The sequence below is a fragment of the Papilio machaon genome, chromosome 27 (genome assembly GCF_912999745.1).
Source record: "Papilio machaon chromosome 27, ilPapMach1.1, whole genome shotgun sequence".
Taxonomy (NCBI): domain Eukaryota; kingdom Metazoa; phylum Arthropoda; class Insecta; order Lepidoptera; family Papilionidae; genus Papilio; species Papilio machaon.
Window position 1 is genome coordinate 4,242,922 of NC_060012.1, and position 27,896 is coordinate 4,270,817.

A 27,896-nucleotide genomic window follows, 5' to 3' on the forward strand; every position below is an offset into this window, starting at 1 on the left:
ACAATTTTATTGAACTGTCAAGAGGTTTTTTGCGTGTATGATAATTCCATTATAACCTGTAGACCTGGACATGTATCGTCATTAATTATGTCCATATAAGTATGACATTTTCGATGTACTTTTTTTAATATAGAAGGGGGCAAACGAGCAGCGGGAACACCAAAGTGTTCATCGACGCCCATGGACATCTGCAATACCAGAGGAATCGCAAAGGCGTTGCCGGCCTTTGAGATGGTGATACGCTCGCTTCTTGAAGGACCCTAAGTCGTACTGGTTTGGAAATACCGCCGAGGACAGACCATTCCACAACGCGGCCGTGCGCAACAATAATTTCGCGAGAACCGCACTGTTAGGGTTGCCAGGTCGCCAAACCTACTAGCCGGATAGACCAGCCAGTTTGGCCGTACATTTGGGTAGAAAGTTCGGACACCCTATATTATTTAGGATTTTGTCTCAGTATTAATAGGTACACTCTCGTTTGGGAAATGTAAAAATGCCTAATAAAAATCGGAAAATCGTTTATTTTGCGACCCAATGAAAAAGCCTACCTATGTCCGGCTTTATCCGGACGCCTGGCGACGCTACGCCTGATAGGGTTTTTAATGCAAATTTTGTTGACTACGAAAAAATGGGGATTTTCATAAATAATGGTGCTTGGCCCACTGGAACCTAAACGAAGAGTCAGTCGAGCTCTTTGTTTTTTTTTTTTTTGACAAGTGTGACACAATGTATCACATAATGTGTCATGACCCGGCAGCAAGTAGAGTGCACCTCAATGACGCAGAGCTGAGTCACGAGATGATGGGAGTCAATTGAAAAGCTGCCCGCGACTGTACCGGCGTGAGTCGGCAACGAGTTAGCCGCTGTTACAAGTCATAAGAAGTAGCGATTTAAGTAAACAGATGAGCTGTTTATGTTACTCAAACTACCGGTAGTAAAGTTTTATAATAAACATTAAGGGTCTTCCAACTCTGCTCACCTTAGATTCTGAGTGTAGCGGAAAATGTGGTATAAGTCTTATTATGTGGACAATTATTTTATGTTAAGTTTATTTCTTTTTTCACTTTTTCTATCGTGGTTTTCAGAAAAGTGTAAATAAATAAATAAACCATTGTCTATTTCATTTTATTGATTATAGTCTATTTTATGAAATTAAAATTAGATGTTTGATTTTTTTTTAATTATGGTAAACTCGCTTCAGCATATAACTTGAACGTCAGTTTAAAAGTCACGCATCGCGTCTGAGTCTCAAATTTATTTGTATGTAGCTGCGTCGGGATCATACGAATTACATTCTGAAGGCCTCGCCAAGTGCACTCTGGTAACTAAATAAATAGTAATCTTTAAGGGGCCATAGAAACCGCGTATTGAACTTTAAGTAACAAGACTATATGTAAGTTGGTTAAGGTTAGTGACTCACTGGAGTATACTTAAGTAATATCTTATATTGTAGATATTTTGTGAATTTTATTACGCCTTAATACAGCTTTATGCTAGTTTCACATGACAGCAAGGCAGAGCAGTAGGCAGTGCAGTACTGTTATTGAACGGACATAGTATTGTTTACGGAATATAGCACTGCCCTTGTGTGAAAGCATAAGTGATACGATTTCACAAAGTAACAATAGCTATGATGACTATTGTTTAACCATACGGAGCCCTAATTTTAGTCCACAATCCCTTCCCACCCTTTACTTATAAGAAAATGATGGGAAAGGGAAGTGGATTTGGAGGAGGAGCGGAAGCATAGGATGGACAAACATCCTATATCTGTGCGTCCTCTCTTCCGTTGATTAAATGTAGGCAACGTATCTGTAATTGCAGATGTCTATGGGCAGGTCACATCGCTATTTCGGCGAATTCAGGTGGCCACTTGCTCGTTTGCCAGCGTAAAAAACGTGGTTTTTCCTATTGAAGCATACATACATTTTCCTATCCCTTTCGGTCTTTTTGAAAAAAAAAACAGAGATAATTGTTCCTCTGACGATACAAATGTACCACTAGAATAATCAGTGCGAGACGCGACGCGACCGCGAAGTCTTCGGATTAAACACTCGCCCTGAAGATGGACCCCCGATGGGTCCGAAACTAGTCGGTGCCGTCACCGGACGATCAAACGTGAGTTAAGCCGTTTCTTAATTAATTAACTAGAATAATCCGTTTACTATTTATTTATAAAGAATTAATTACTGTAATTAATATTGTAATTTTCCGCGTTCACACCTAATTACTTCTATATAAAGTGAGTCAGATTGTCGCATTTTATTTGCTAATTTAATGCATGTTTCTAATACAAATGGGATAATCGACGAGGATGAGTATTGAGTGTACAATGCATTAAATCATGCGTACAATATATTTTAAATGACTTTACCCAGTTTATATGAATTCTGAAAATGTCTACGAAATAAAAACGTAGTCTTCAAATGAAAATTCGTTATTACGTCATCTTGCTGATTGCTTTTTCGTGTTATATTTTGCTTTGTACAATGTCAACATGGGACAGCGAAATGTAGACTAGAATGATGTTGAGTTTGTTCTGTAACCAAATATTCCTGCGCCATGTCAAGGTTTGATATGATGTCATACGAACGGGACTTTCTGTGTAGAATTTTCCACACGAAAAACGTTTATTTACCTTCATAGATTAACTTGTTTTAGTGTGGTTAACTTTAACGTAAATATGAAGTGGGAATCGAGATTCGATTTTCGAAATATTCAGTTTTTTCGCCTCACTTTTGTACTCCGGATTAGGTATCTATAAATTAGTGAATGTCGCCCGTGACTCCGTCCGCGTGGAATTAAAAAAAACATAATAATTAGCCTATGTGTTCTTCCAGACTCATCTACAATCTACATATATGCCAAATTTCATCAAGGTCCGTTGAGCCGTTCTGGAACAAACATCCATCCATCCATCCATCTATACATTCACATTTATAATATTAGTAAGATAGATCTTTGATGTAGACATTAAGTAATACATGGATGATATTTGAAGAAGAAACTAAATTTGGTTGTAATTTTTGGACTGTATGTAGGTAATATTTAAAAAAAAGCATATTTTTTTGTCTGTCTGTTCGCAAGTCTATGTTTGTTTCGGATAATTTACGAATCGGCTCTTCCGATTTAGACGGGAAGTTTATTGGAAGGTAGCTGATGTATGTTTAAGTAACTTAGGCTATATTTTTTAATTCCACGCTAAAAAAGATACGAAATTAAACAGTGTTAGCATTATATAAACTTTTTCATGCAAAAATACTAGTTGTAAAAATATGTTTCTTAAACACCAACCTCATTATTTTAACGACGTGTCATTTCAAAGATAGAGGGTGAAAAATGTTTGTCCCCAACCTCTTTTGACCTACTTTTCCCAAGTGTTTGTCAGAATAAAATAACATGCCATCACAATCTAGATATAGTGCGAAACTCGTCTGCCTTGATGAGAGTGGCGCTGTCATCGCGTTCAGTTCTGAAAATATAAAAATAAAAAAATAACATCAACGTTTTATCCGGCAGAAAATATAAGAAATATACATAAAAAGCGAAAACATAACATGACAGCTTTAGTGCCATAAAGATATTATGCTTTTTTAATATTGAAGGGTGGCGCTAGTGTGCTATTATATTTTAGTGTTACTTTTGCCCACCCGGTCAGTTAGTTGGATTTTATCTAGGTCTTCTTACGTCATATATTTATGTCACAGTGGGGTGTAATAGCTTTTTCTCTTTTTACAGCTCGTGTTTTTCAATTAGTCGTGTTAGTTTTTTACTGTGTACTAATGGGATGTCGTCATCTAGTTTATTGTCGGCCAGTAAGTTAAGTGGTGTAGTTAAATGTGTTTATTTAAGGTCAGATTGGCCATTTAAGTGAATCACTGATCGATTTATTAGTTTTCCAATGACTCTATTTGCTTTTATTATTTGGAAAAAAAGTTACTAATATAGAATGAGAAATTAACTATATTATTTTATTCTTGTTACAGGTAACACCATGACTTAAGACTAGAGAAGTGGCATGGTTTGGATCGGATTCTTGGTATAATTTTACTTCTTACTTATAAATGTGAAAGTTTAGATAGATGGATGGATGTTTGTTTGAAGGTATCTGCAGAACGGGTCAACGGATCTTGATGAAATTTGGCACAGATGTAGAGCATAGTCTGGAGGAACACATAGGCTACTTATTACGTTTTTTTTAATTCCGCGCGAACGCGCGTTCGCGCGGAAACTAGCCTTTGTAATATTTTTTTTTTGAAGAACTTATTTTTCTATAGATTTCGGTTTATTGGCAAATTACTTGCCTATACCTAGTTAACTTTTTTACATTTTTTACTTTATAACTTTAATAGTTGAAGTTATCTTCAAGTAAATATATTATCAATTGAATTTCAATCAATCAACTAAAACATGTTTATAATTAACCAAAACATTATAAATTAGTATTAGAGCGTCGGTGGCTCAGGGGTTACACACTTGACTCACAATCTGCAGGTTCTAAGTTCGAATACCGCCATGTACCAATAGGTTTATCGATTTAGATATCTACATTTATCCGACTTACGGTGAAGGAAAACATCGTGATGCTGCACATATCTGGGAAGAAATTCAATGATATGTGTGAAGTCAACCCGCACTGTGTTAACGTGGTTGCCTATGGCCTAGTCACTCCTAACTTAGGATAGGCTCCGAACCCCTCAGTTGGGACCTAAAGTGAGCTGATGATGATGATTATAAATTGAACTCGATTCTTAATTGACAATACGTGATTCAATTTCTTTGAATGCTGACCTCATTATTTGCAATCACGTCATATCAAGTTACTTTTGCCGCTGAATGCTTAACGATGTCTCGCCTCTAAAAGAACAAACGACAGTTAAAAGCAAATAAAATACATCTTAGTATAAAGTTGATGACACACATGGTACAGTTTATTTGTTGATGGATAGTTTTGTTATCTATTTTGAATATTAAATTAACTATGAATGCTTTTATGCGGTATTAAAAGTTTTATTATTATTGTTTTAAATACTTTAGATAAGTAAGGTTAGTTCTTCTTGGGAGGTATTGATTTGGCGTCTTTTAATAGTAGAAATTAATAGCTATGATAAAAAGATAAAAGGAATATCTATATCTAAAGAGATAAGCAGAATAAAAATCCAATTGTACTAATTCCGCACATTAACAAGTAATAAATTACTATTACTGACTTTAAAAATAACATCCTTCTTTTCGAAGTCGGCTAAAAACAGTTACAATTGAAAAAAATATGCAATGTCACGATTACTTCTCTATTTTTTTTTCTTTGTATTAAAATATTTTATTGATTTAAACAATAATACACTTCTTCCTTGTTTAACTGATAATAATAAAATACCGGAACACAGGTACTCATTAAATATCAAATGAAAATTATTTTATTTCCGCTTAGCGCGCGGTGTGCCTTTAACCTAATTTCTTAATGTCGTAAAATGTCTATAATTACACTCACCTTACAAAGAAAGTAATAAAATATAGCGGCCATGTGCATCAATTAAAAGAGGTCCAGTAGTGTTAAAATTTTTATTTCTTATCAAAAAAGCGACCGTGAAATAAAACTATTTTTTTTTTGTAGCTTTATTAAGCTAATTTTATATTTATTTATTAATTTACATATAAAAGATATAAAGTAAATATTAAAGTAAGTAAAATAAATAATGAAAATATCTAAACTTGAAAGTTTTGTCAAACAGAGCCTTTCAAAAGATTTGGATTCAATACTAGACGAATTTTCTTAAGAAATAGGAAATGATAACGTGCAAAATATGCATTTATAAAGTTAAAAAAATGGCCAATCTTAAAACATCATAAAATTAGCACCTTAGCTGCGGCAAGTAAAATCTTAAACCTTCGTCTGGTGCGGCGGCGGGCCAAAGTGTGCCCCCAATGATTTTTCCGCCAGTGCGTGGCAGGCCTTTCTCGACCCACCAGCATAAGGTTAGATTAAATCGCTATAACTTTGCGAAAACATAATATAGGTGTGTACTTTTTGGACTGTTAGAATAACCTTGAACCCACCTTCTTTAGAGTTGATTCGCCCCGGGATCTGCCAAACAGGAAATGAGAAATGAACCAGGGAAAGTGGCGGGTCGATATCGACCAGCACCGCACTAGAAAGTATTTTTAGTAGTGATGGTAAAGACAAAAATAAGGAGATATCGAAAATAAAATAGAATTGTAGAAAAGAAATGAAAAATAGTTTATTTAATTATTTATTTATGCTTGTCTTTAAAACATTTCGCACAAAGATTTTGTGTGCACATCCTATTTTTTTTTTCTTGAAGGAAAATATCTATTTTTTTCTTGAAGGAAAATATCTATTTTTTTCTTGAAGGAAAATATCTATTTTTTTTCTTGAAGGAAAATATTTCCTCACTGCTGTCACTATCACTTTTGTCTGCCTCGCAAATTAGTTTATTTTCCAAAATTTGTATTTTTCTTTTGTTTCCTGCCATCGTGCGTCGTTAATTTTGCGAAAAGAAAAAACGCGACGCCGACGTTCAGTGAGATGGCTCAACACTAACTAGCAAAGCGGGGCGCTCCGTGCGGTATCGGGTCGCCAACCGCCTGTTGAGACGACGGGCCGCGATAGACCCCTGCCGCACCGAGTTGATATTTTTCACCATCAGTGCGTGGTAGGCCGATAAAGGCCTGCCGTGATTTTTTATGAGATAGTCGTACCGCACCAGTGAGAGGAACATAGTTTTCTTCGTCCGCACCAGCTGAAATTCCGCGGCAGGTCGATCTGGGCCTGATCCGCAGTGAACGTGTTAGAAATCAACCTTAAATTATGATTTAATGGACCAACAAAATAAATAGGTCATGGGTGTGGCAGAATATTATGTCATGGCATAGAGATGTTTATGGATAGCGGCAAAATGGCGCTCTGTAATTTACCGCGCTTTCCATCAATGACGCGCGAACGCCATTTTGAAAAAAAAAATCGATTCACAATTATAAATAGCGTTCACATTAAGATAACGTTTATAGCTCTTCTATTAAATATGATATAACATAATTCAAATTATGTAATATAGGCCTTATTATTTTTATTTTATTTAAAGTCCTTATATTAAAATATTATGACGATTTTCAATTCACAAATTTACAAAAAAAATCTTGATCTAAATTAAAAATTGTTTAACATAGACATATTAAGGTAGACAATAAAGACTTTATTAAGTAATTATTCTTTGACATCATTAATTTTGTCGTCTCTTTTGAATTGTATAATCTGTTGAAATAAATTATTCTTTTTTCTTTTTATTACCGGCCAGTGTGAAGATTTATTGAGTACACTAGTGTAAGATATATTGGCTACTTGAAGCACATCTTAATGGCCACTAATGGATTAATGTTTTGAAGTGTTAATTTTATATTAGTGTTAGATTATTCTACAATATATAATGTAGTTATTTAATAAAAAAAAAAATATTAATCAAAATCGGTAGAAAAAAAATAGGTACGATCTTTGTCTGAGATATTTATTCATTTTTGTCGTGTTAACTTTATTAAATTTAATTTAAAATGAAAAATTAATTTCGTATTTTAAATAATTAAATACAAATGGCAATTTTAAATATTATTTTTGAAATCTTTAGATTTACTCTAATAAAAAAATTCCCACAACTATCTATTTGTGTAGGAAGTTTCTATGTACTTCGACAAACTTTTCAACTTTTAACTTTACATTTAAATATTAGATAAAAAAATAATTAAATACTCGTACTGGCATCAAACATCTTGATACTTGAGTATTATTGAAGTTAAAAATATTCTGGAAGTATTGCAACTGACCTTGGTACACAACGAGCAGATGCGAACTGTGTGAGATAATCGCTCGAATCGCAAAACTGGGTCGCAACTCCCAACCTTGGCTCAAATTATGGTTCAACAAAACGTATGGATTACCAAGAATATATTAAATGATTGACAATCAAAAGAAAAGGTTTCTTTTTCATTCTTTTTATTAGAGAAGGGATAAGTGTGACAATGGCTTAATGATTAAGTACGGACTACCGTTCAATTGGTCGTGTATTCGAATCATTGCACTCGACTAAATTGTGAATCAATTACCATGTACTTAGAGCTTATTTGGAATAATTAACTATAAGAGATGTTATTAAATTAACAAAAATCTGTTGCTATCTTTATTCAAAAAAAAAATCAAACGTTATGCTTCCAAAAAGAAAATTCGTCAGGACTCAGTCTATATATTTTTTTTAAATATCTATGACTTGTCAATTTATTATGTTGACATAACATAAATGTGTCTTCAAAATTATCGTGAAATAAGAAATTATATTTTCATATTACACAGGTTGATAGAGTTTTTATTGTCTTACATTTATTTTGGAAAGTTTTAAAGTTAGCCTTATAAAGGTAAAATTATTTAGGTATGTTATAACTTGTCACATCAATAATTCAATTTAACACATGCTATATCATTAACAATAAAGTACCGTTATCAGCCAGTGTGATCATTTTGAACTTGTCAAGTAACTCTAAACCGTTGTTATGACGTCATCAACGTTTATTCTGAGATATGAGTCATGTTATTTCTTTTAATTATAACTATGAGAAGAAATGTTAACCCTACAGTTAAAAAGCGGGACTTTAATATGGTATGTGACCTCTAACTTTTTTTAAGTAAACCGTTTGACCATTGAGTGTCAAGTGACGAAAGAGTTCTACGCAGCTTAAGTTTTAACACATTAACTACCAAGGTGAATTTATTAAGTTACTAGCTGTCGCCCGCGACTCCTTCCGCGACTCTATCCGACCAAGAAGTTAAATTGCTTAGCTTAGAGAGCTTAGGTCTTTTGCACTCTTCTATTAGAAACAGGAGTATGGTTGATTGAATATTGTTGCAATATCTGAAATAAAACAGTTGAAGTGTTAAGATTTAACTTTGAAATTAGTTCCCTCAACAAAATTCACTTCTTACCGTTGGTTTCTGAGACCAAAATACCCGTTTAAAACATATTGATATCTCTGTTTTTTTCAAAGTTAATGACAGGGATGACGATATGTTTTTTATATAGATTTTGGTATCAAAAACCAACCGGTTACTAAATTATCTGACTAATCAATTCTACATGTTACCAAAATAAAGGTACATTCACACAAGCAACGAAAATATTTTCGCTGCGTTCTAAAATAGATCGGCCTATATCCGCTTCAGAGAAATGATGCGTCAACACATATGTGCTTTTATATCATGCATCTTCAAGCTAGTTAGAAAAATGTCGTGTGTTGAGATCTTTATTGACTGTTGAATGGAACTTTACAACGTAGATTAAGCTTTGTAACATAGATTTAGGTTACTTTCGTGGTTAATTAAATAATAGACCATAGTGAATTAATCAATAAACTAATTGTCTTCGTTAAATAACTTAATTTCTATATCTATTGCAAAATGTTTACAGAATAATTATATCTATGTTAACAATACAAACATATATTAATAACTAGCTTTTACCCGCGACTCCGTCCGCGCGGAATAAAAAATAGAAAACGGGGTAAAAAATTATCCTATGTCCGTTTCCTGGTTCTAAGCTACCTGCCCACCAATTTTCAGTCAAATCGATTCTTGAGTTATAAATAGTGTAACTAACACGACTTTCTTTTATATATATAGATATAGATATATAAATCAACAAACTTGTCTGACCCGGTGGTGATTTAGTGCTGCCAGGAAATATGTAAAACCTATTTAGACCTACAACAACGATCTTGCAATACAGGTGGCGCGGTGAGCTATTTTAGTTTAGTTTCATTTTAGATGACCGGGTCAGACAAATTTGTCGGATTATACTATTGTAACACAACATGTTTAACGGATGTTGTCATTTGCAATATTGTTCCAAATTTAAACATTACATACGTAACACGTAACACTAACAAAAGATAAATAAAATATCTGAGTCAAGAACAGGCTATGTATAAATATTGTTGTATTGTTAGTTGTAATAAAAAGCAATATTTCATCGGTCGAACGCATGAAATTGGGAGCAAAGCAAATACTGAAACGCACCTGTGAAGTGTTTGTTGGTGTGTGGTACAAGTTACAGGCGACCAACTTATTTTAACAATGATGAATCGTCTCTTATACTAATCGGTGAACTCGAATTTTATTTTTTTAAAGAAGAAACAAACAAACGGCTATCGTATTTTGTAAGAACAGCAAAGTGACCGCACCGAATCTACACTAGTTTTATAAACTGGAAAAATTTCATAGTTTCTTTGCATTGAATAAGCTCCGATAGTACTGAACAGATATGAAAAATTCTTTCAATGTTAGAAAGCTACAGTATCTCTGGGTGACATAGCCTATATTTATTACAATTTCTTTTTTTAATTCCACGCATACGAAGTCAAGTGCAACTGCTAGTTAGTATAATATCGCTCTTAGCTTATAACTTGTACACTACAAAAGTAAGAAAAGCAAACATTCGAATGCAAACTGTTTGGTACAAGAGCGGTTATGTCAGTAAGTTTCCACAAGTGTCGGTCGACTTGTGTTAGGTTAGGGTTATGTTTTGCTACGTACTTTGAAGATTATTTTTTATAACACGGAAATTTGATTACCTTGTGTGATTTGGACACGTTGAAAGGAGATTAATAAATTTATGGAGCGAAAGCGAGCGGCCGTGTTCGAGATGTAATACTCAAGAAAGGCGGTATTAAAAGCGCCCGAAACCGACTTATATGTATGCGTAGATGTATGAATGTAGATGTAGAAGAATGAGACGTGTGTTAGGATCACGTGAAATGGAGGTCCTTGTCCTCTGCCTACCTCTTTAGGATACGTCATCATCATCATCATCATCATCAGCTCACTATACGTCCCCACCGAGGGGCTCGGAGCCTACCCCAAGTAAGGGGTGACTAGGCCATAGTCAACCACGCTGGCCCAGTGCGGGTTGGTTGACTTCACACATATCATTGAATCATCTTCTCAGATATGTGCAGGTTGCATCACGATGTTTTCCTTCACCGTAAGAACGTCGGATAAATGTACATATGTAAATCGAAAATCGAAAAACACATTGGTACATGGAGGGATTCAAACCCAGGACCTGCAGATTGCAAGTCCTGGGTCCTTAATAAGTGCTTAACCCCTGAGCCACCGACGCTCAGGATACGTCATTTGCCTATAAATAATCTGATACACTATTGGAAATTAAAAACTGACAAGTAAAAACTTTTTAAAAGTATCATCTTACAATATAACTGTTGCTTGCTACAGATTCAAAATGATCCACATATGGCAACAAAAATGACTCATACACGAATCTTCAAGGACCGTTACTTGAGAGCGATTTATTAATTACACCCACAAAACTCTTAATACTCTTAATACTCTGCTTAAGTACTAAGTATCTCGAGTATTATTATTTTATAACACTCGAATCTATAAATAAATCTGGGTCAATAACATTAAATACAGGAAATAGAATGCGTCGTAGATACTTCGTTAGACATCTGTCAAAATGTTCGCGCCAATTTGACGCGTGACATACGCGTGAGTGACATGTTCCCGCGCTTTTTTATGACAAAACTCTTTAAATAAATTATGTAAAAACTAGTTGTCGCCCGCGACTCCGTCGGCGCGGAATTAAAAAACACTTAATAAGTAGCCTATGTGTTCTTCCAGAGAGATCCATCTAAACATTCACATTTATAATATTAGTAAGATATATTAATGTTTTTTTTAATTGCATTTGTTAAAAATTAAATCGACATTCATACATCTGCTACCGCTATGGTTCATTCAATTTACATTATCATGTAACTCGATTTATAAAACGTAATATTTTTTATAACACAAACTATAACAACAAATTCAAAATGACTCTAAACTTTATAAACATCTCAAAAGCTCCGACATTGTATATTCAATCTAATTTGATAGACAATTTTATAAGGATACTAAATAACATTTCAACATCTTTAGTTTGAAAGACCAAATGATACTGGCAACTTCTCAGAAAAGATTTATCCCGCCTTTTTGTTTGACATCGGGCATAGATTAACGTCGCAGACGAGACTGTGGTTCGAAAATTTAATTGTCTCTTTTTAATTCTTAAGTCTTTTACTTAAGGTTGATTTTTGTTTGTAGTTTTTTGATGGTTGTAGTATTTTATTAAGTGATTACAATTATTTAAGTTGATTTATAATTTTGAAACTTAACAGTAAGGAAATAACGTCGATTTTTTAAAGTTAATACACGGATATCCAGTTTGTTAGACTTAAGTCTTCATTTAGAGTAAAATACTGAATGAGAAATTTCAAAACTAAAAACCTTTTTCCACTACTAATATACTTGCTTAAAAATATATGTTGACTGTTTATTCAACGACACTGAAGTTATGAAAAATGAATTTTTGTACAATTACTACTGCAGTGGAACTGAAGATAATTTACTACGAATACTACGTGGACGTAATAATGAATATCAATAGCAGTTGATAGAATTCGATTCCATCAATGAACAAGTCAACCCTAAAACGTCGATGGGTTATAAATGGCTGTTCTTTAATCCAGCGCAGACCCCTTTAACCGCACCGCTGCATTCCATCACGCCCGCAGGGTCAGTTCGACCCCGAACCTTGTATGATGTTTTATGGTTTATTTATTGATCAAGATCGTAAATCTTTAATAAAGGAAAATGGTATGAAAACTTCAATTGTTTATAGGTCACTAATAACGTACTACTAAACTCATTCTTATTTGTTTCAAACTCAAAAACTACTCTTTCAAAAAATAATTTTAAATGAACTTTCCCTTACATGTTCATGGTTCATGAGTTTGGTTTAGTTAATTTATTAGAATGCAACTTTAGAACCTACACAAAGAGCTTAAACCCGTGCTTGTCTCGGAGGTGCACTGCAGCGCCCTCAGATAGTTTAGAAAAAAACACTATATCTTGCATACGCTTGAACCTTAAAGATCATTTAATATTCTAGTCGCGGGGCAACAATTTTAAGCAATATAACAGAACACGTTCACACGTATCACGAACTACCTCGCCTCATATCAAATACTCAAAATGAATGTAGAAAAAATTGTCCCTAATTTTCGCAACAAATTTTGAAGCTAAATTCAAAATTTACTATACTACTAGTCTTCTAGTTATTTAAAAAAAAATAATGGGACCCATCTGCAAGCACTTCCTTTCGATTAAAATATTTTTTATCAAAATCGGACCACCAGGAGCGGAGTTTCGCGGTAACACACATAAAAAAAAATACAGTCGAATTGATAACCTCCTTCTTTTTGAAGTCGGCTAAAAACGTACCAAGACGCCAAACAAAACCAATGAGTAATCCACACTTGATCATATCGTGATAAATACAATTTCATTATTAATTACTAATTAGAATCTATCGTGACCTGTCTCATTCTCACTAACCGATAGTTTATTACTAGTAATAGAAATTCGGCAATAAATAAGGACTAATCCAGGTCAGGGACAATTCGGTAAAAGCCGCTCCTAATCTGTATAATTGGCGGTCCAATTGGCTATTGCCATTTTCATTAGCGACTTGGGAACTGAAATAGATTCGATTAATTCTTCTTTACGATACAAGGGAATTTTATCTTTAACTTCATGATATAAGGTCTTAAATCTATATGTCAAAAGGCACTCTTGGGATTTCTAATCTTTGTCTGATGACGTCACTATGGCAACTAATTAAAGTACGGATGGATTGAGTGAAAGAGGATATATGTAAGAAGGGAGAGAATATGACAGCTGATAGAGATTTATGGAACAGTACATAATGTGCCGATACGTAGCGAAATGTGCAAAATGATGATGTTTACAAAGTAATAAGATGCATCAAAGGCTTTCAAATATATAGTCAAAATCTGTTATAACGACATCGAAGGGACTACTCATATTGAGTCGTAAAAACCGATAGTTGTAACAACCGGTGACAGGTATTAATAGGAAAGATATGTAATAACATTCAGCCAGGACCTTTGATTTTGGTCAATTTAACCGGTATGTTGTTCTAAACGATGTCGCTATAAACGGTTTTGACTGTATGTACACTTATTTGATGCGAAATAAATGATTGTCATTGGTGTCATATGTGTCAAGGAAATGTAACCCGAGTGCAACAGCAATGAAAACGCAGCGCGCTTTCATGTCGCCACTCAATTAATTACAAAGATTAAGCATCAAACAGACGCGGCACTGTTTTATTTATTGCCTACAAGCCTCTCAGAGTAACATTGACATTCAATGACAATAGAAACGTTAGTCTGTCAATTTAAGGATTAATTATTATATTCATAACAATGTTTCTTTTATTATTTGTAAAATTTATTCGAAAAATTGCTAAAATAGTAACATTATTGCAAAAAACAGAAATTATAGATATTAAACTATTATTAAAAATTATTTTTGATGATGAAACAACATTATATATTTTCATAGATAATATAGAAAATTTCCTGTGTTGACTTGTCTTATTCTGCCTTTTTTATTATTAATTAAATTTTCTTTATTACAATTCATTTAATTTCTAGAAAATTTGTTCTTCTTAATTAAGCTATCTACGATTAAGCTCGATCTGTAATAAAGATTCAGTAAGTTATTTATAACATAAGCTCATATATTTAAGATTGTACCTATTCTTGTATGAACAGACCGCTCTGTACGTTCACTCTATGATCAAATAGGAAGTCTACTCGTGACAGAATGATTGCTCGCAGGCCACAGAAGCGGGGCACTTCAATTAATGACAATTAAACGTACAGGCGAGTTATGTGCTCGTCTGTACCGTAATGACTAGGTCATATGAAACTAATGTGACTCATGGTTTACCTAGTCTAGGAAAAATTACACCATATTCAATGACCTTAAAAAAGAAAAAAAAAACTTCCTCATCGACTATTTATGTTAATACTAGCTGTCGCCCGTGACTGTGTCCGCGCTGCATTAAAAAAACTTTATAACTAGCCTATGTATTCCAGACTATGTTCTACAACCATACCAATTTTCATCAAGATCCATTGAGCCGTTTTGAAGATACCTTCAAACAAACATCCATCTAAACATTAGCATATATAATATTAGTAAGATTATTTGATTAGAGAGATACTGAATCGGCATGAAACAATTTTTGACTTATCTTCTAATTCCTTCCTATCATTACAAACATTTCTCTTCAGGTCTGTACCAAAGATTAATAATTCCATTAAGAAAAAGTCATACTTTATTAGACGTTCTTATTTTCATACGTAACCAAATTTATTTTAAGAAAGACCAGACATTCGAAATTTATATCTACAATTTAACAAATACTTTTAAAAAACTAAAGAATATATTCTTAGAAGAATAATTCTTCACACGTCTTTGTTATCTAAATTTTGTATAGTATACCTAGTTTAGATTTAAGATAGGTATACGTTTTCTTTCTTTTGGCCTTTATAAATTGTATGTTGATTAAGAAGGTGCGACGCCTACAAACTACGGAAGTGGTTTGGCGAGGTAGTTATGTACATATATTATTGTCAACATATTATAAATAAATAAAATAAATAAACCTCATGTTAACTTCGTGTTATACCTTTTATATGAAAACCAAGTTCTACGCGTAATTTTTCATTTCAATAAACCGTGAATATAAAAAGATATTAATATAAAAACAAAATAAAATGCAATTCAATCAGTATTCTTAGTGCATTTGACAACCGACGTACAAGTCTTTCCCCGCACTATTAATATTCCAGAAGGTTCCACTCTGTCTATACCATCTGTGATACGCAACACAACACGAACATAAATTGCAAATTAAAATTATTACACTACAGTCTACAGTAATCATTTGTAACATTTATTTCCTTCCATAACTGAGGATAGATTTAGTATAACTGAAGTTAGTAAACGAACAAACGATCGCTGCTCATAGGCATCCGCAATTGCAGATGCAGATATACAAAGCGAAAATATTTACCCTTTCTATGCGTCCCCTCCTGTACCAAAGTCACTTCACCATCCCATCCTTTACTCATATAGGATGGGAAAGGGAAGAGGACTAAAATTAGGCGTCTAGCAAGCAAACTCATCAGACGAAACGCGGTATTACTGCCACTTAACGGGTATTTCACCGGGCGAGGCACATTTGTGCACCCAACAAATATAGTTGCGGGATCTACCACTGTTACAATTCTTAAGAATATTATATATATTAATTTATTACATTTTATAAAAAAATTCAAAATATATTATATAAAAAAGTATACTCAAGCATCCAGTGGTGAGGGCTACAGAGACAGGAACATGCGTGCGGTTTCTAAAGTAATCCTTTTGTATCATGACTTTAATAATATAATAATAATTCTTAAGAATAGATTAATTCAACGTAATCCAAAATTTTGAAATCACCATGTATATAAATTCCACAAATTAATACTGTATTCATTTAAAAAGTAAAAAAGTGTCAATTTTCCGTTGTGTATATATGACGTAATAAATCGTGCTAATGTTGAAAATCCTTTCTTGTAATATTACCCATTTATGTTTATTAACGTTGTAACCATCAAATGATTTTTTGGGACTATTCCACTCAGAGTAGATTCAGTATTAGAAATGTACACTAAGTTTTAATTAAATAAATCAATGGTCCTGAATATGGCAGGAAATATATGAAGTTAGAGTTTAGCATAATTATCGTATACAAGATAAAACCAAGATCATAATGTTTCCAGTTTCTATGGTTAACAATGGTATACTTATAAGGACAAAATAAACACGCTGTATCACTACGATCTGGAAACAATTTGAGTTATTACCCGGGTAATAGAGGTAGGAGAGAGACGGGCACGCGTTCAAATGTGTATGGTGTAAAATATAAGCTGTAGCGATAGGCAGAAGCGGGAACGATTTGGTTCAAATCATGGTTTCATTTAGATAAGCGACTTCATAGTTACAATGTGTGTTATTTTCATTATAATTTATAGATTAATCTATATATATAAAAGAATCTATATATATATATATATATATATATATATATATATATAAAAGAAAGTCGTGTTAGTTACACTATTTATAACTCAAGAACGGCTGGAACGGAAAAATTGGTGGGCAGGTAGCTTAGAACCAGGAAACGGACATACGAGTAGGATATTTTTTACCCCGTTTTCTATTTTTTATTCCGCGCGGACGGAGTCGCGTGTAAAAGCTAGTTTAAAATAAATTTAAAATTTTAAAACACACCAACGACATCTTTATCTTTATAGCAAATTGTATTAAAGAAATGTTGTTACGACAATCAAATAAAAAACATCAAAAACTATTAAAATTTAAGTACATCAATATTATTTTGTCTTTAAGACTGATTCTTCTTCTCCCGAAATCTTTTTTAAGATCAACAAAGATTCCATAACATTATTACTTACGTTCTGTAGATTAATCGATACATAAAATAAAAATAAAAATTTTTACTAACTTACTAATCTAAAAATTATACTTTTTTAATTAATTCTCTATATCTAGCTTAATATCTATCAGATTATACTAGATATAGAGACATAAACAGAATCGCTTTTACTCGTAACTTATAACACACGTAAAAACTACTAGCCGTCTCAACCATACCAAATTTGGAAAGACCGCACAACGTTCAGTAGACATTTATGGGAAAATCATGCTTATGTAAATGTCTTCATTGAGCTTTGACTTTTAAGAGACAGGACCTGTCGAGCACGCGCATTCCTATGTCAATTAAAAACAAACAATAAGTTCTAAACCTTCTTGCTTTTGTGATTGTTTTGTGTGTGTTTTTTGATCCCGAATTTATGTTCATAAAAACGTTTTTTACGCACAATTGTACGTGCTTAGTATGATACGTTCGTCAATGATTATCATTATTATCTCCCCCCCCCCCCCCCCTTCAAATGGTAGAATTTATTACAACGTGGGTTGCTAAGTCCATTTCACTATATTCAAAGTCTTTTAGTTTAAAATACGTGGGTATTACAAGAAATATATAAATATAACCATTTTAAACCTTTTATGTGAAGTTAACGTGTTAATGGTGTTACCATTTATGGGAAAATTTTTATGAATGGTACGTAAAGAGATGTGGATTTTAGGAAATATTTTTAGTAAAGGACGTTTATCTTGTACACTAAAAAGCTCATTTTAAAAAACGTGTTAGTAACTACATTTAAAAAAATAAAAAATAAAAATTGACGGGAATATCAAGGTTTCTTAAGATGCCTCTCTATATATTTTTTTTTTATTTTGGGCTCAAAGCGTAATAATGAAACTCTACGTGACTTTATTAATTTTTTTTTCTTCGTTCTACAAAAGAATGTAGGGCTCTATCCAATCTATCACAGTTTACTTTCACTCTTATATAATATATAAGATGTAATTTAAAAAATAAAAATAGTCTCGAAAATATTTTTTACCAATTTCTTATTTATAATGATCAATTTCTTTCCATACTCATGACATAATATGTTGAATAGAATTCCGTCGATTCAAGGACCGCGACAATTCAGCATTCGCTTTTATCCGCGAATTTAAGTGGCCGCAAGTTTGTTTGACATCACATATAAAAGGAACAAAGTCGCATGAACCAACTAGTTACTTAAATGCCCATGTTGTTACAGAAGCGCGGCACTCGATGCACCGGCGACAGACTGACGATTATGATGTCCTTGCTGACGCGGCAATTGATGATGAGACGCAGAACGACGGGGATGGAGGTAAGATAATACTTTTATATGTTAACTTTTAGTAAACAACTTACAGAGGACCTAGCACGAATATTTACGACACGTGCCATTGTAACGTAATCGAAAAATCTGTTAAAAGTATGAGCACAAATTTTGAAAGAAACTTTGTTTATGATGTTACTAAAGCGTTGTCAGAAATATTCGTGCTAGGCCCTCTGACCTTTGAATCAGTTTAGCAGTTAATCCATTATCTAATAGTAGTCAAGTCGCAGCTCTTTATTTGAATGAAGAATTAACATCACTTATGGTCTTTGAGTAAATTTGTTTATTCAAAGATCTTTTGTTTTTAAATCAAAGGTATCCGACAAGTCACTGTCAATAATACAGGAGATAAAATAGCAATTGTTTGACATTTCAATGTGTCAGCTATATTTATAATCTGTTCTAATTTTGGCATGGCATGAATAAAGTGATATATCGATGGCTCCTACTAATAAGGGTTAAAATGCAAATTGACAACTTTTCAGAAGAAGCCCTCAAATTGTCAACCGTATAAGAAAAAAGGCTGCACATGCCCTTTTACTTCAGCAAAAAATAATATTAACAGTAAATGTGTATTTTTTTAGAGCATATTGTTAACTAAACTGAGAGGTAGCTTTTAACACAAAAAGTAAAAACCATTAATTTGTTACTCTGGCCCTGATAAATAGAATCCATCGATTAAAAAAATCTGTTGATCGTCATACTATTCTGATCTCCAACATTTTAACTCTCTCACAGGCAATGACGCGGACGAAGAACCAGAAGTGTCAGCGGTAATTCTGACGGAGCCGACCCACTACAACGTCACACTTGGTGACAGTGTCAGACTGGAATGTAAAGTGTCACCTGCTGGTGAGTACAATTCATGTCAATTTTTAACTGGTACAGACAGTTACTAAGGGACATTAACCTTATTGAACCAAAATTAAGTTACGATTCAGCGAGAAATCTAAGGACACAGGACTTTAGTAACGGCAAGGGTTCTTACTGTGGGTTTCTGCGACAAAAATCTCCGTTTAAATCGTATTGTTATTTCTATTTTTTTAATGATAATGATAAGGATGACTATATCTAGATATTTTGTGCTCAGAAACCCACTGTTAGTCTTGTCATTCCCTTCTTAACCGATGTACCACTCCAAAACTGACAAAGGACGTTAAAATTAACTCATTTCTTCTTTCCATAAATCATACAATCTTACTAATATTATAAATGCGAATGTTTAAATGGATGGATGTATGTTTGAAGGTATCTACAGAACGGCTCAACTGAACTTGATGAAATTTGACACAGATGTAGAGCATAGTCTTGAAGAACACTTAAGCTACTCATTAAGTTTTTTTTTTTTAACTTCAGAGCGACAGCTAGTTATAAAATAAATTAAAAATTATCTCACTTTTATCGTAAACATTTATTTTTGATTACAATATGATTTAAATATATTAACAGTCAATAAATTGAAGCAAAACGAATGTGTCGATTGACAATTGCTTTTCTATAGTACTGTCATCCGCCAGGTGTGACACCATCCTTATTAATATTATTATAATATATTTTATTCTAATCACATAGCTATTTAGCATCACAAATGTATGAAAGAACGCCGCTAACATAGTCAAGGAAGGTTCCCTATATTTGAGTGAATCAGTTGATGTTCACAATGCAATAAGGTCGAAAACTTCTCAAAGCTACATACATATGTACTAAATTATAGCTCTTATGGTTTTTACTATTTGATATTCGATCCAATTGGGGAGGTAATTAAATTCTTTGACTGTTCAAATGAAGTCTAAACAGTATTCACACTTTAGTACGAGGGTTGTTTTTTAAATTTTTTATAAACAATAAATCATTAGTATGGATGAATACTTGAGCTTTTGTATTTTTTATTATGGCTTTAAGTCATTATTATTCTATTAGTAACCCATTTTGTTGTATTAGAAATTTTATTCCCATATATTTTCCTAAAATACATAAATTTTACGTACTCTCTCAACTTTTATAGACTTTTTATTACATCTCTGCTTTAAGTACAAATGAAAACTTGAATTTAGTTTATCAAATGTTGGCACAAATTTGGTTGAATTATGTATATGTGCGTGTTACTATTTTCTTCTTAGATATTGTCAAACCATGACCCAGACGGATCATTTCCGCAACCCATTTGAATCTAAACATTATGGTCTTCCTTTAAACGTTCGTGAATTATTTAAAAAAAGATTCATTACGCAATAAAAAGTATTGCGTAACGACTACGCGTCAGTTTCCGTTGGCGCCAAATTGCGTCGCCATTTCCGATTAACTGTACAAACAAGATGGCGGACGGAATGCGACGGAATTGCTGTTTGCACTTTTATTATCTGTTGTTGTTAACGTTTATTATCTTTATCTCAATAAGCGTTTAAGTTGATGAGTTACTTCCTGAATATTTATTTTAGTATTTGTTACAAATAACAACATTACATTTAGTCTTATTAGATCATTATACCTTAATTAACACATTATTAAGAAGTCCTTGCGTTTTTGACTTTATATTCATCGACACATTGCTTATTACAGTCTCATATATAAACCAAATGTCTTATTCATTCTCTTGTTCTTTAGATTTATTATATTAGCTGTCGGATTCCACTCAAGTGCGTCGGTGGCTCAGGGTTAAGCACTTGACATGCATTCTGCAGCGCCTGGGTTCGAATTCCGCCATGTACCAATGTGTTTTTCGATTTAAATATGTACATTTATCCGACGTTCTTACGGTGAAGGAAAACTCACTGCACATATCTAAGAAGAAATTCAATGATATGTCAACCCGCACTGGGCCAGCGTGGTTGACTATGGCCTAGTCACCCCTAACTAGGTTTAGTGAGCGAGTGGGGACGTATAGTGAGCTGATGATGATGATGTCGGATTCCACTGTCGAGAATCAGTACAAAAACATATTATCATCTTTATATTTTGTAGAGATTCTCGGCACTGGGCACTTACAAAATTAACATGAAAAGTATTTGACTAGTTTACAAATCAATCTTTCGTATTACAGATGGGACAGTTGTTCAATGGACTAAAAATGGTACGATGTACTTCTTCGGCACTATGAAGACGCAAGACCAACACGCCACTTCGTACACTCAGAATCAGTTGATATCAATGTAAGTAAAATAAATCAGCTACTAAAGGTATACAGGACTATTCATATGTACTTAGGAGAGGTAATTGAGCCCATTTAAGTCCCCACAAGGGAAACATTAGCAATAATGTTTTTGAATCCTGTCCTATGCTTTTAATATTGTTCATGCGGTCATGAATAGGCCGGCGACAATAACTCTCGACAGTTTAGGATGGCAATAGAAATTAAAGGTCACATTTTAAGAATTATCATCGTTATTATTTTCCTTCCAGTCCTGCAAATTCAACAGACCTGCTCATCAAAAATGTGACAATAGCTGATAGCGACACTTATAAATGTGAAGTTCTGCAAACAAACAGAGTTACGGTTGAGCATACATTGAATATCCAAGAAAAACCGAAGATAATCAGTGAGTATTACTTCTGGAATTTGTTGATTTGTTATAATTAAATAGGAAGAATTTCAGTTTTCACCACTTGGAGATGTTTGTAGGCCGAATGGCAACCTTAAAAACTTGATTAATTTTATAAAATGTTGTGCTAATTAAATTGAAGATGAAAGTGGATAAGCAAGGAAAGAATGGTAAAAAAGGAAGGAAGATATGAACTGAGACATTGTTAACTACCGTACTCAGAATCGCTTAAAAGTTTCTTAAACATCCCCTTAGATTTGTCATTAAATCTACATTGTGTCTTTTAATGATCAATCTTTGACTCAGTAGCAATAAGTCATTTAAACAATATCTGAATACTGTAGAGTTACATCATCACCAATTTCCTTTTGCAGAATTCTCCGCGTCTAACAACGGAGAAGTGGTGGAAGGTTCCAACTTGATGCTGACCTGCGTTGTTGGTGGCTCACCTCCACCGCAGATCATCTGGTCTAGAGACACTGGCAACGGCGTAAGTCTTTGTTATTTGTAATGACATTTTTAATATAATTGAAGTACATGATTGGGAAGGGAGTGACTGAGATGACGGAAGATAGATCCTAAAGAACGAAAATTTCATACAGTGTGAAAAACACGGATAGATGGTGATAGTTATAAATAGAAGATGCCATTTAGAAAAAAATACTGTGAACACGGCCTTAATATTCTAAACTTAATTACTTAGAACGACATCACTTCAGTCCACAAAGTGCGTCAGAATGACCTCATCGGTATAAATTACATTGTACCCGCCGAGCGGTTTATGGTCTGAATTCGCTTTCTAGATAATGGAGAGAAATTGGGGAGTGTTAATTAAAATTACTGGGCCTTCATTTCAGTTAGATTTTGGCATTTATACAATAGATGATTCAAATTAAAACATCTATAGATAACATAAAATAATTTTTGTCAACTGAACCTTTAAAATAAAACATAACCAAAGTAAAATCTCCCTTTTTTTCGAACACATTCAACAATGGTAGATTCCAGAAACAATAACATCTGTTTAACGAATAAGCCGACTTGCCTGGTGAAATCCCACACAGAAGACAGGCGTGAAGCAATTCCGCGTATCGTCTGATGAGTGTGGTATCGGAGTCCTAATTTTACTCCACTTTCCCTTCCTATCCTTTTCTTATAAGGAAAGAATAGTAAAGGGAAATAGATTTGACGGAAGAGGGATTGCATAAGAAGGGGAAATATTCGCTTTCTGTGCGTCAACTTCTCCGTTGATTAGAGGTAGGCAACGCATCTGAAATTGCGGATGTCTATGGGCAGCGGTCTCTTAACTATTTCGATAATTTCAGCTCGCTTCTTTGCCACCATATAAGAAACACCATCTCAACTATCAACAATTATTTCCTTTTTGTTTTAACTCAAACATAAATCTAAATTGTTTAAAAACTTGTTTTCTACTAGTATAAATTTATTAATAACTAGCTTTTACCCGCGACTCCGTCCGCGCGGGATAAAAAAAAAAGAAAAGAAAACGGGGTAAAAATTATCCTATGTCCTATTCCTGGTTCTAAGCTACCTGCCCACCAATTTTTAGTCAAATCGATTCAGCCGTTCTTGAGTTATAAATGGTGTAACTAACACAACTTTCTTTTATATATATAGATTTTCAAGATAGTCATTTATTATTCATATTATTTTTAAATGCAACTTTGTGACTCTATTTGCGCAATTCATAGAATTAATTTGTTGATAGTTATTGTGAAGCAATCTATCTTCGAGCCCAATCACAATGTGTCAACAAAGTCTAAGCCTATAAATACAATACACAGAAAGAGTATAAGTAAAAATGCAAAGTATGTTTTCTCAGAATTAAAAGTTACATTGTGGCAAACGAGCAAGCAGACATCCGCAATTGCAGATTCGTTGCTTTTTAACATTTCCTCATTCTATGCGTCCCCTTCTCCATCAAATTACTTTCCCTTCCCATTGATTCTTTATTAAAAAAAAGGTGGGCAAGGAAAGAGGACTAATATTAGGTATCTGGAACACAACACTTAATATTCGTTTCGTTTGAAATTCTGAACACAGCAGTGGCAAATTAAATTCCATACATGGCCGCCATTTTGATTATTTGACATTATTTAATTTAGTTATTTTGTAAAAAATTATGAGATAAAATTAAGTGAGACCGAAAAATAAAGGTACTTAATGATATTTATTTATGTGAGAAAAAGTGTTTTGCCAGAAATATTTAGGAATTTACGAATATAAGCGTAATTTTTATTTTATCTATGGAAGAAGTTTGATTCCAGTATTCTTTTCGTAAGATGTTATAGGGATAAAATGATGTTATCAATTTCTGTTTTTATAATCTGTGACTGTCATAATAGTGTTGTAATCATAACAGACAGAAGTTATCGATAGACGGCGAACAAATATTTTGTAAATATCTATAGCTAATATAAACCTTATGACTTTGTAATAAAATACTTTTTCTATTAACAATACGTCTGTTTGTTACATCGTGTGTGGGATTTATCAATAGGCTTGTTTGATAAACTTGTATATTTTGATTGCTGACGTCATGAAATAGAAAATGACGTTTGTCTCTGGTTAATAATAGAAATTTGTTTGATAATAATTGAATGAAACTAACGTAATAGATAGTTATAGAATAGAACGTTTTCCGCTTCCGGTTGTCAAACAGTAAACAACACATTACGATCAGTGCGACAAATTAAATGTAAAATAGTGGTTTATTCGAGTTATGAATTCGTCTATTGTGTTTAAGTGATAGATAAAGTGATTAGGAACACTGTGGTAAATATAAACACCCAAAATATTTGCAACAATTCACAAAAACAAACAAAGAAGACGGCCACTTTCAAGGTCAAAGGTCACACGAGTTACATTAGACGGTGACGTTGGCCCTCAGCTTCAATACGACAACGTCAACAACAAAACGTCAATGTCGATACGTAACTGTCACCACGTCAACGTCAAAACATCATAGCCTTACGTCAAAGTTATACGCCAACGTCAAATTCATAGTAGCCGTCGATTGACGCAGGGTTGCCAGTCAGTATAAAATTACCAAAATGGAGGGACAATTTAAATTACTTTTCGACCAAATGAAAATTGAAATGGAGAAACAAACAAATATAATATTTGAAAAAATGGATAAACGACTAGAACCTTTGATTGAAGAAAACAAAGTGATGAAGGAAAAAATCGAAATATTAGAAAGAAAAATTGAGCAATTAGAGAAGGAGAAGAAAAAAAATAATATTCTTATTTTCGGGATACAAGAGGAAGAGAAATCTACTTTGGAATTATTGGAAGTAGTGCAAAATACGATTAAATCAGATTTAGATATTAATTTGGAATCAAATGATATATCAAAGGTTCATCGCATTGGTGCCGTCAAGGAAAATAAAATACGACCAGTTCTTATGACTTTTACGAACATCTGGAAAAGAAGTGAAATATTAAAGAAAAAAAGAAACTTAAAACAGATATACATCACCGAAGATTTTCCGAAAGAAATATTAGAAAAGCGAAGAGAATTACAAATAAAGGTTAAAGAGGAGCGTGCAAAAGGAAATTTTGCTTATATAAAATACGATAAGATTATAGTTAAGGAAGGTAATGTAAACAATGAGAAAAGGAAGAGAGATCAGTCGTCATCACCCGAAAATCAAAATTACGCGAAGAAACTAGTAAGCAATAACTCGTCTATAAAAGAAAATAGAAAGAATGCGTTTGACATGATGAGACCAAGATCTAGCTCATTATCATTAACAAGATCTAACCAAAGTAAATAGCAACTACAAATCAGCAACCAGAAGCGGAACAACCCCAACCCGGCTGGTCACCGTGGGGTTGACAGACCACTACCCCCTAAAAATGTATACTCAAATACTTCCCTAAAAAGACGCATAAAACGAAAAAAAATTGTATACCTTGCAACTTTAAATGTACGAACACTAATGGAAGAATATAGATTAGTAGAGTTAGAACACGCTATAAAAGACATAAAATGGGACATAATTGGACTTTCCGAGGTTAGAAGATCCGGAGAAGAAATAAGAGAATACGACGACTTTATATTCTATCATAAAGGCGAAAAGCAAGGAATGTACGGAGTAGGTTTCCTTGTAAAAAAATACCTAAAAGACAAAATAGTTAGTTTCGAAGGTATATCCGACAGAATTGCAGTTCTCAATATAAGACTAAGTGATTCAAAAACACCTTTAACAATTATTCAAGCCTACGCACCAAGTGAACTAGACACGAAAATAGAAAAGGACAAATTCTACAACAAATTGATTGAAATAGTGCAAAGAAAGAGCAAAAATATAGTTGTCGTTGGTGACTTCAATGCAAAGATAGGCGGCAAATCAAATGAAGACGAGTTCATATTGGGTGTACACAGTAGTGGTCAACGAAACGACAATGGACAACGGTTAGTAGACTTTTCCTTTGCACACAACTTAAAAATTATGAATAGCTTTTTCAAAAAAGGGAAGTCAAGGAAGTGGACATGGATATCCCCAAATGGCAGAGACAAAAACGAAATTGACTTCATCTTGGCAATAGAGAAAGGAATGTTTTGCGATGTTAACGTTATAAATAAACTAAATTTCAATACGGATCACAGGATGGTAAGAGGTGCTATGATCATCGACACGAAGAGTTCAAGAAAACATATTATACCTAACAAAACTGTCAAATCACAGCCTATACCACAAAATATTCTGAACGAATTAGAAAACTCCTTAAAGAACTTACAAGTACACCAAACGTTACAAAGTAAATATGACTTCCTTGAAAACTCTCTGAAAGCTGTAAATAAACTACGGACGAAAAAGGATAAAAAAGACAAATTAGGCAACGAAGCAATAAAATTAATGGAAGAGAGAAACAAAATGTTGGACAATCGAAAAGGAAACCGTAATGACATAGCAAGTATTAGTAAAAAAATCCAAACATCAATAAGAAGGCATAGAAAAGAAGACAGACTAAACATACTAAAAGAACAAATTGAAAAAACGGGAGGCACTAAAAAAGGTCTTAAGCAACTAAAGGAGTATACACTATGGATACCTAACATACAAACTCAAACTAAGAAGGGAAAAAGTAGGCTAACCGTAAGAAGGACATCAATAGCAAAAACAGCGACAGAGTTCTATAAACAATTATACACAGAAACGAATAAAACGCCTATTACGGAAGAAAAGGAGGATGTTAGTGAAGAAGAAATACCACGAATACTAGAAGCAGAAGTTATCAGAGCAATTCAAACTCAAAAAAGTGGCAAAGCACCAGGAGACGACAAAATTTCGAATGAATTACTGAAAGAAACAATAACTTCAATTACCAAACCCTTAACCAACTTATTCAACGAAATACTCTCTAGTGAACAAATCCCAACTCAGTGGACAAAGTCTACCATAACCCTCCTGTATAAAAAAGGTGACAAAAGAGATATTAACAACTACAGACCTATATCGCTTATGTCTAACATATATAAAGTCTTCTCAAAAGTCTTATTAGGAAGAATAGGTAAAAAATTAGAAGCTAACCAACCAAGGG

At 33.4% G+C, this 27,896-nt stretch overlaps 1 protein-coding gene across 2 annotated transcripts in view; it reads left to right on the plus strand.

Moving 5' to 3' along the window:
* The window catches only part of LOC106709626 (protein amalgam), a 139,221-nt gene that overhangs the window by 106,489 nt on the left and 4,836 nt on the right, over positions 1-27,896 (plus strand). For both annotated transcript variants that reach the window (XM_045684772.1, XM_045684773.1), the window contains exons 3-7: positions 18,679-18,774; positions 19,525-19,638; positions 21,827-21,935; positions 22,186-22,322; positions 22,700-22,815. In XM_045684772.1, coding sequence (XP_045540728.1) covers positions 18,679-18,774; positions 19,525-19,638; positions 21,827-21,935; positions 22,186-22,322; positions 22,700-22,815 — 572 coding nt within the window. The remainder of the gene's footprint in view (positions 1-18,678; positions 18,775-19,524; positions 19,639-21,826; positions 21,936-22,185; positions 22,323-22,699; positions 22,816-27,896) is intronic.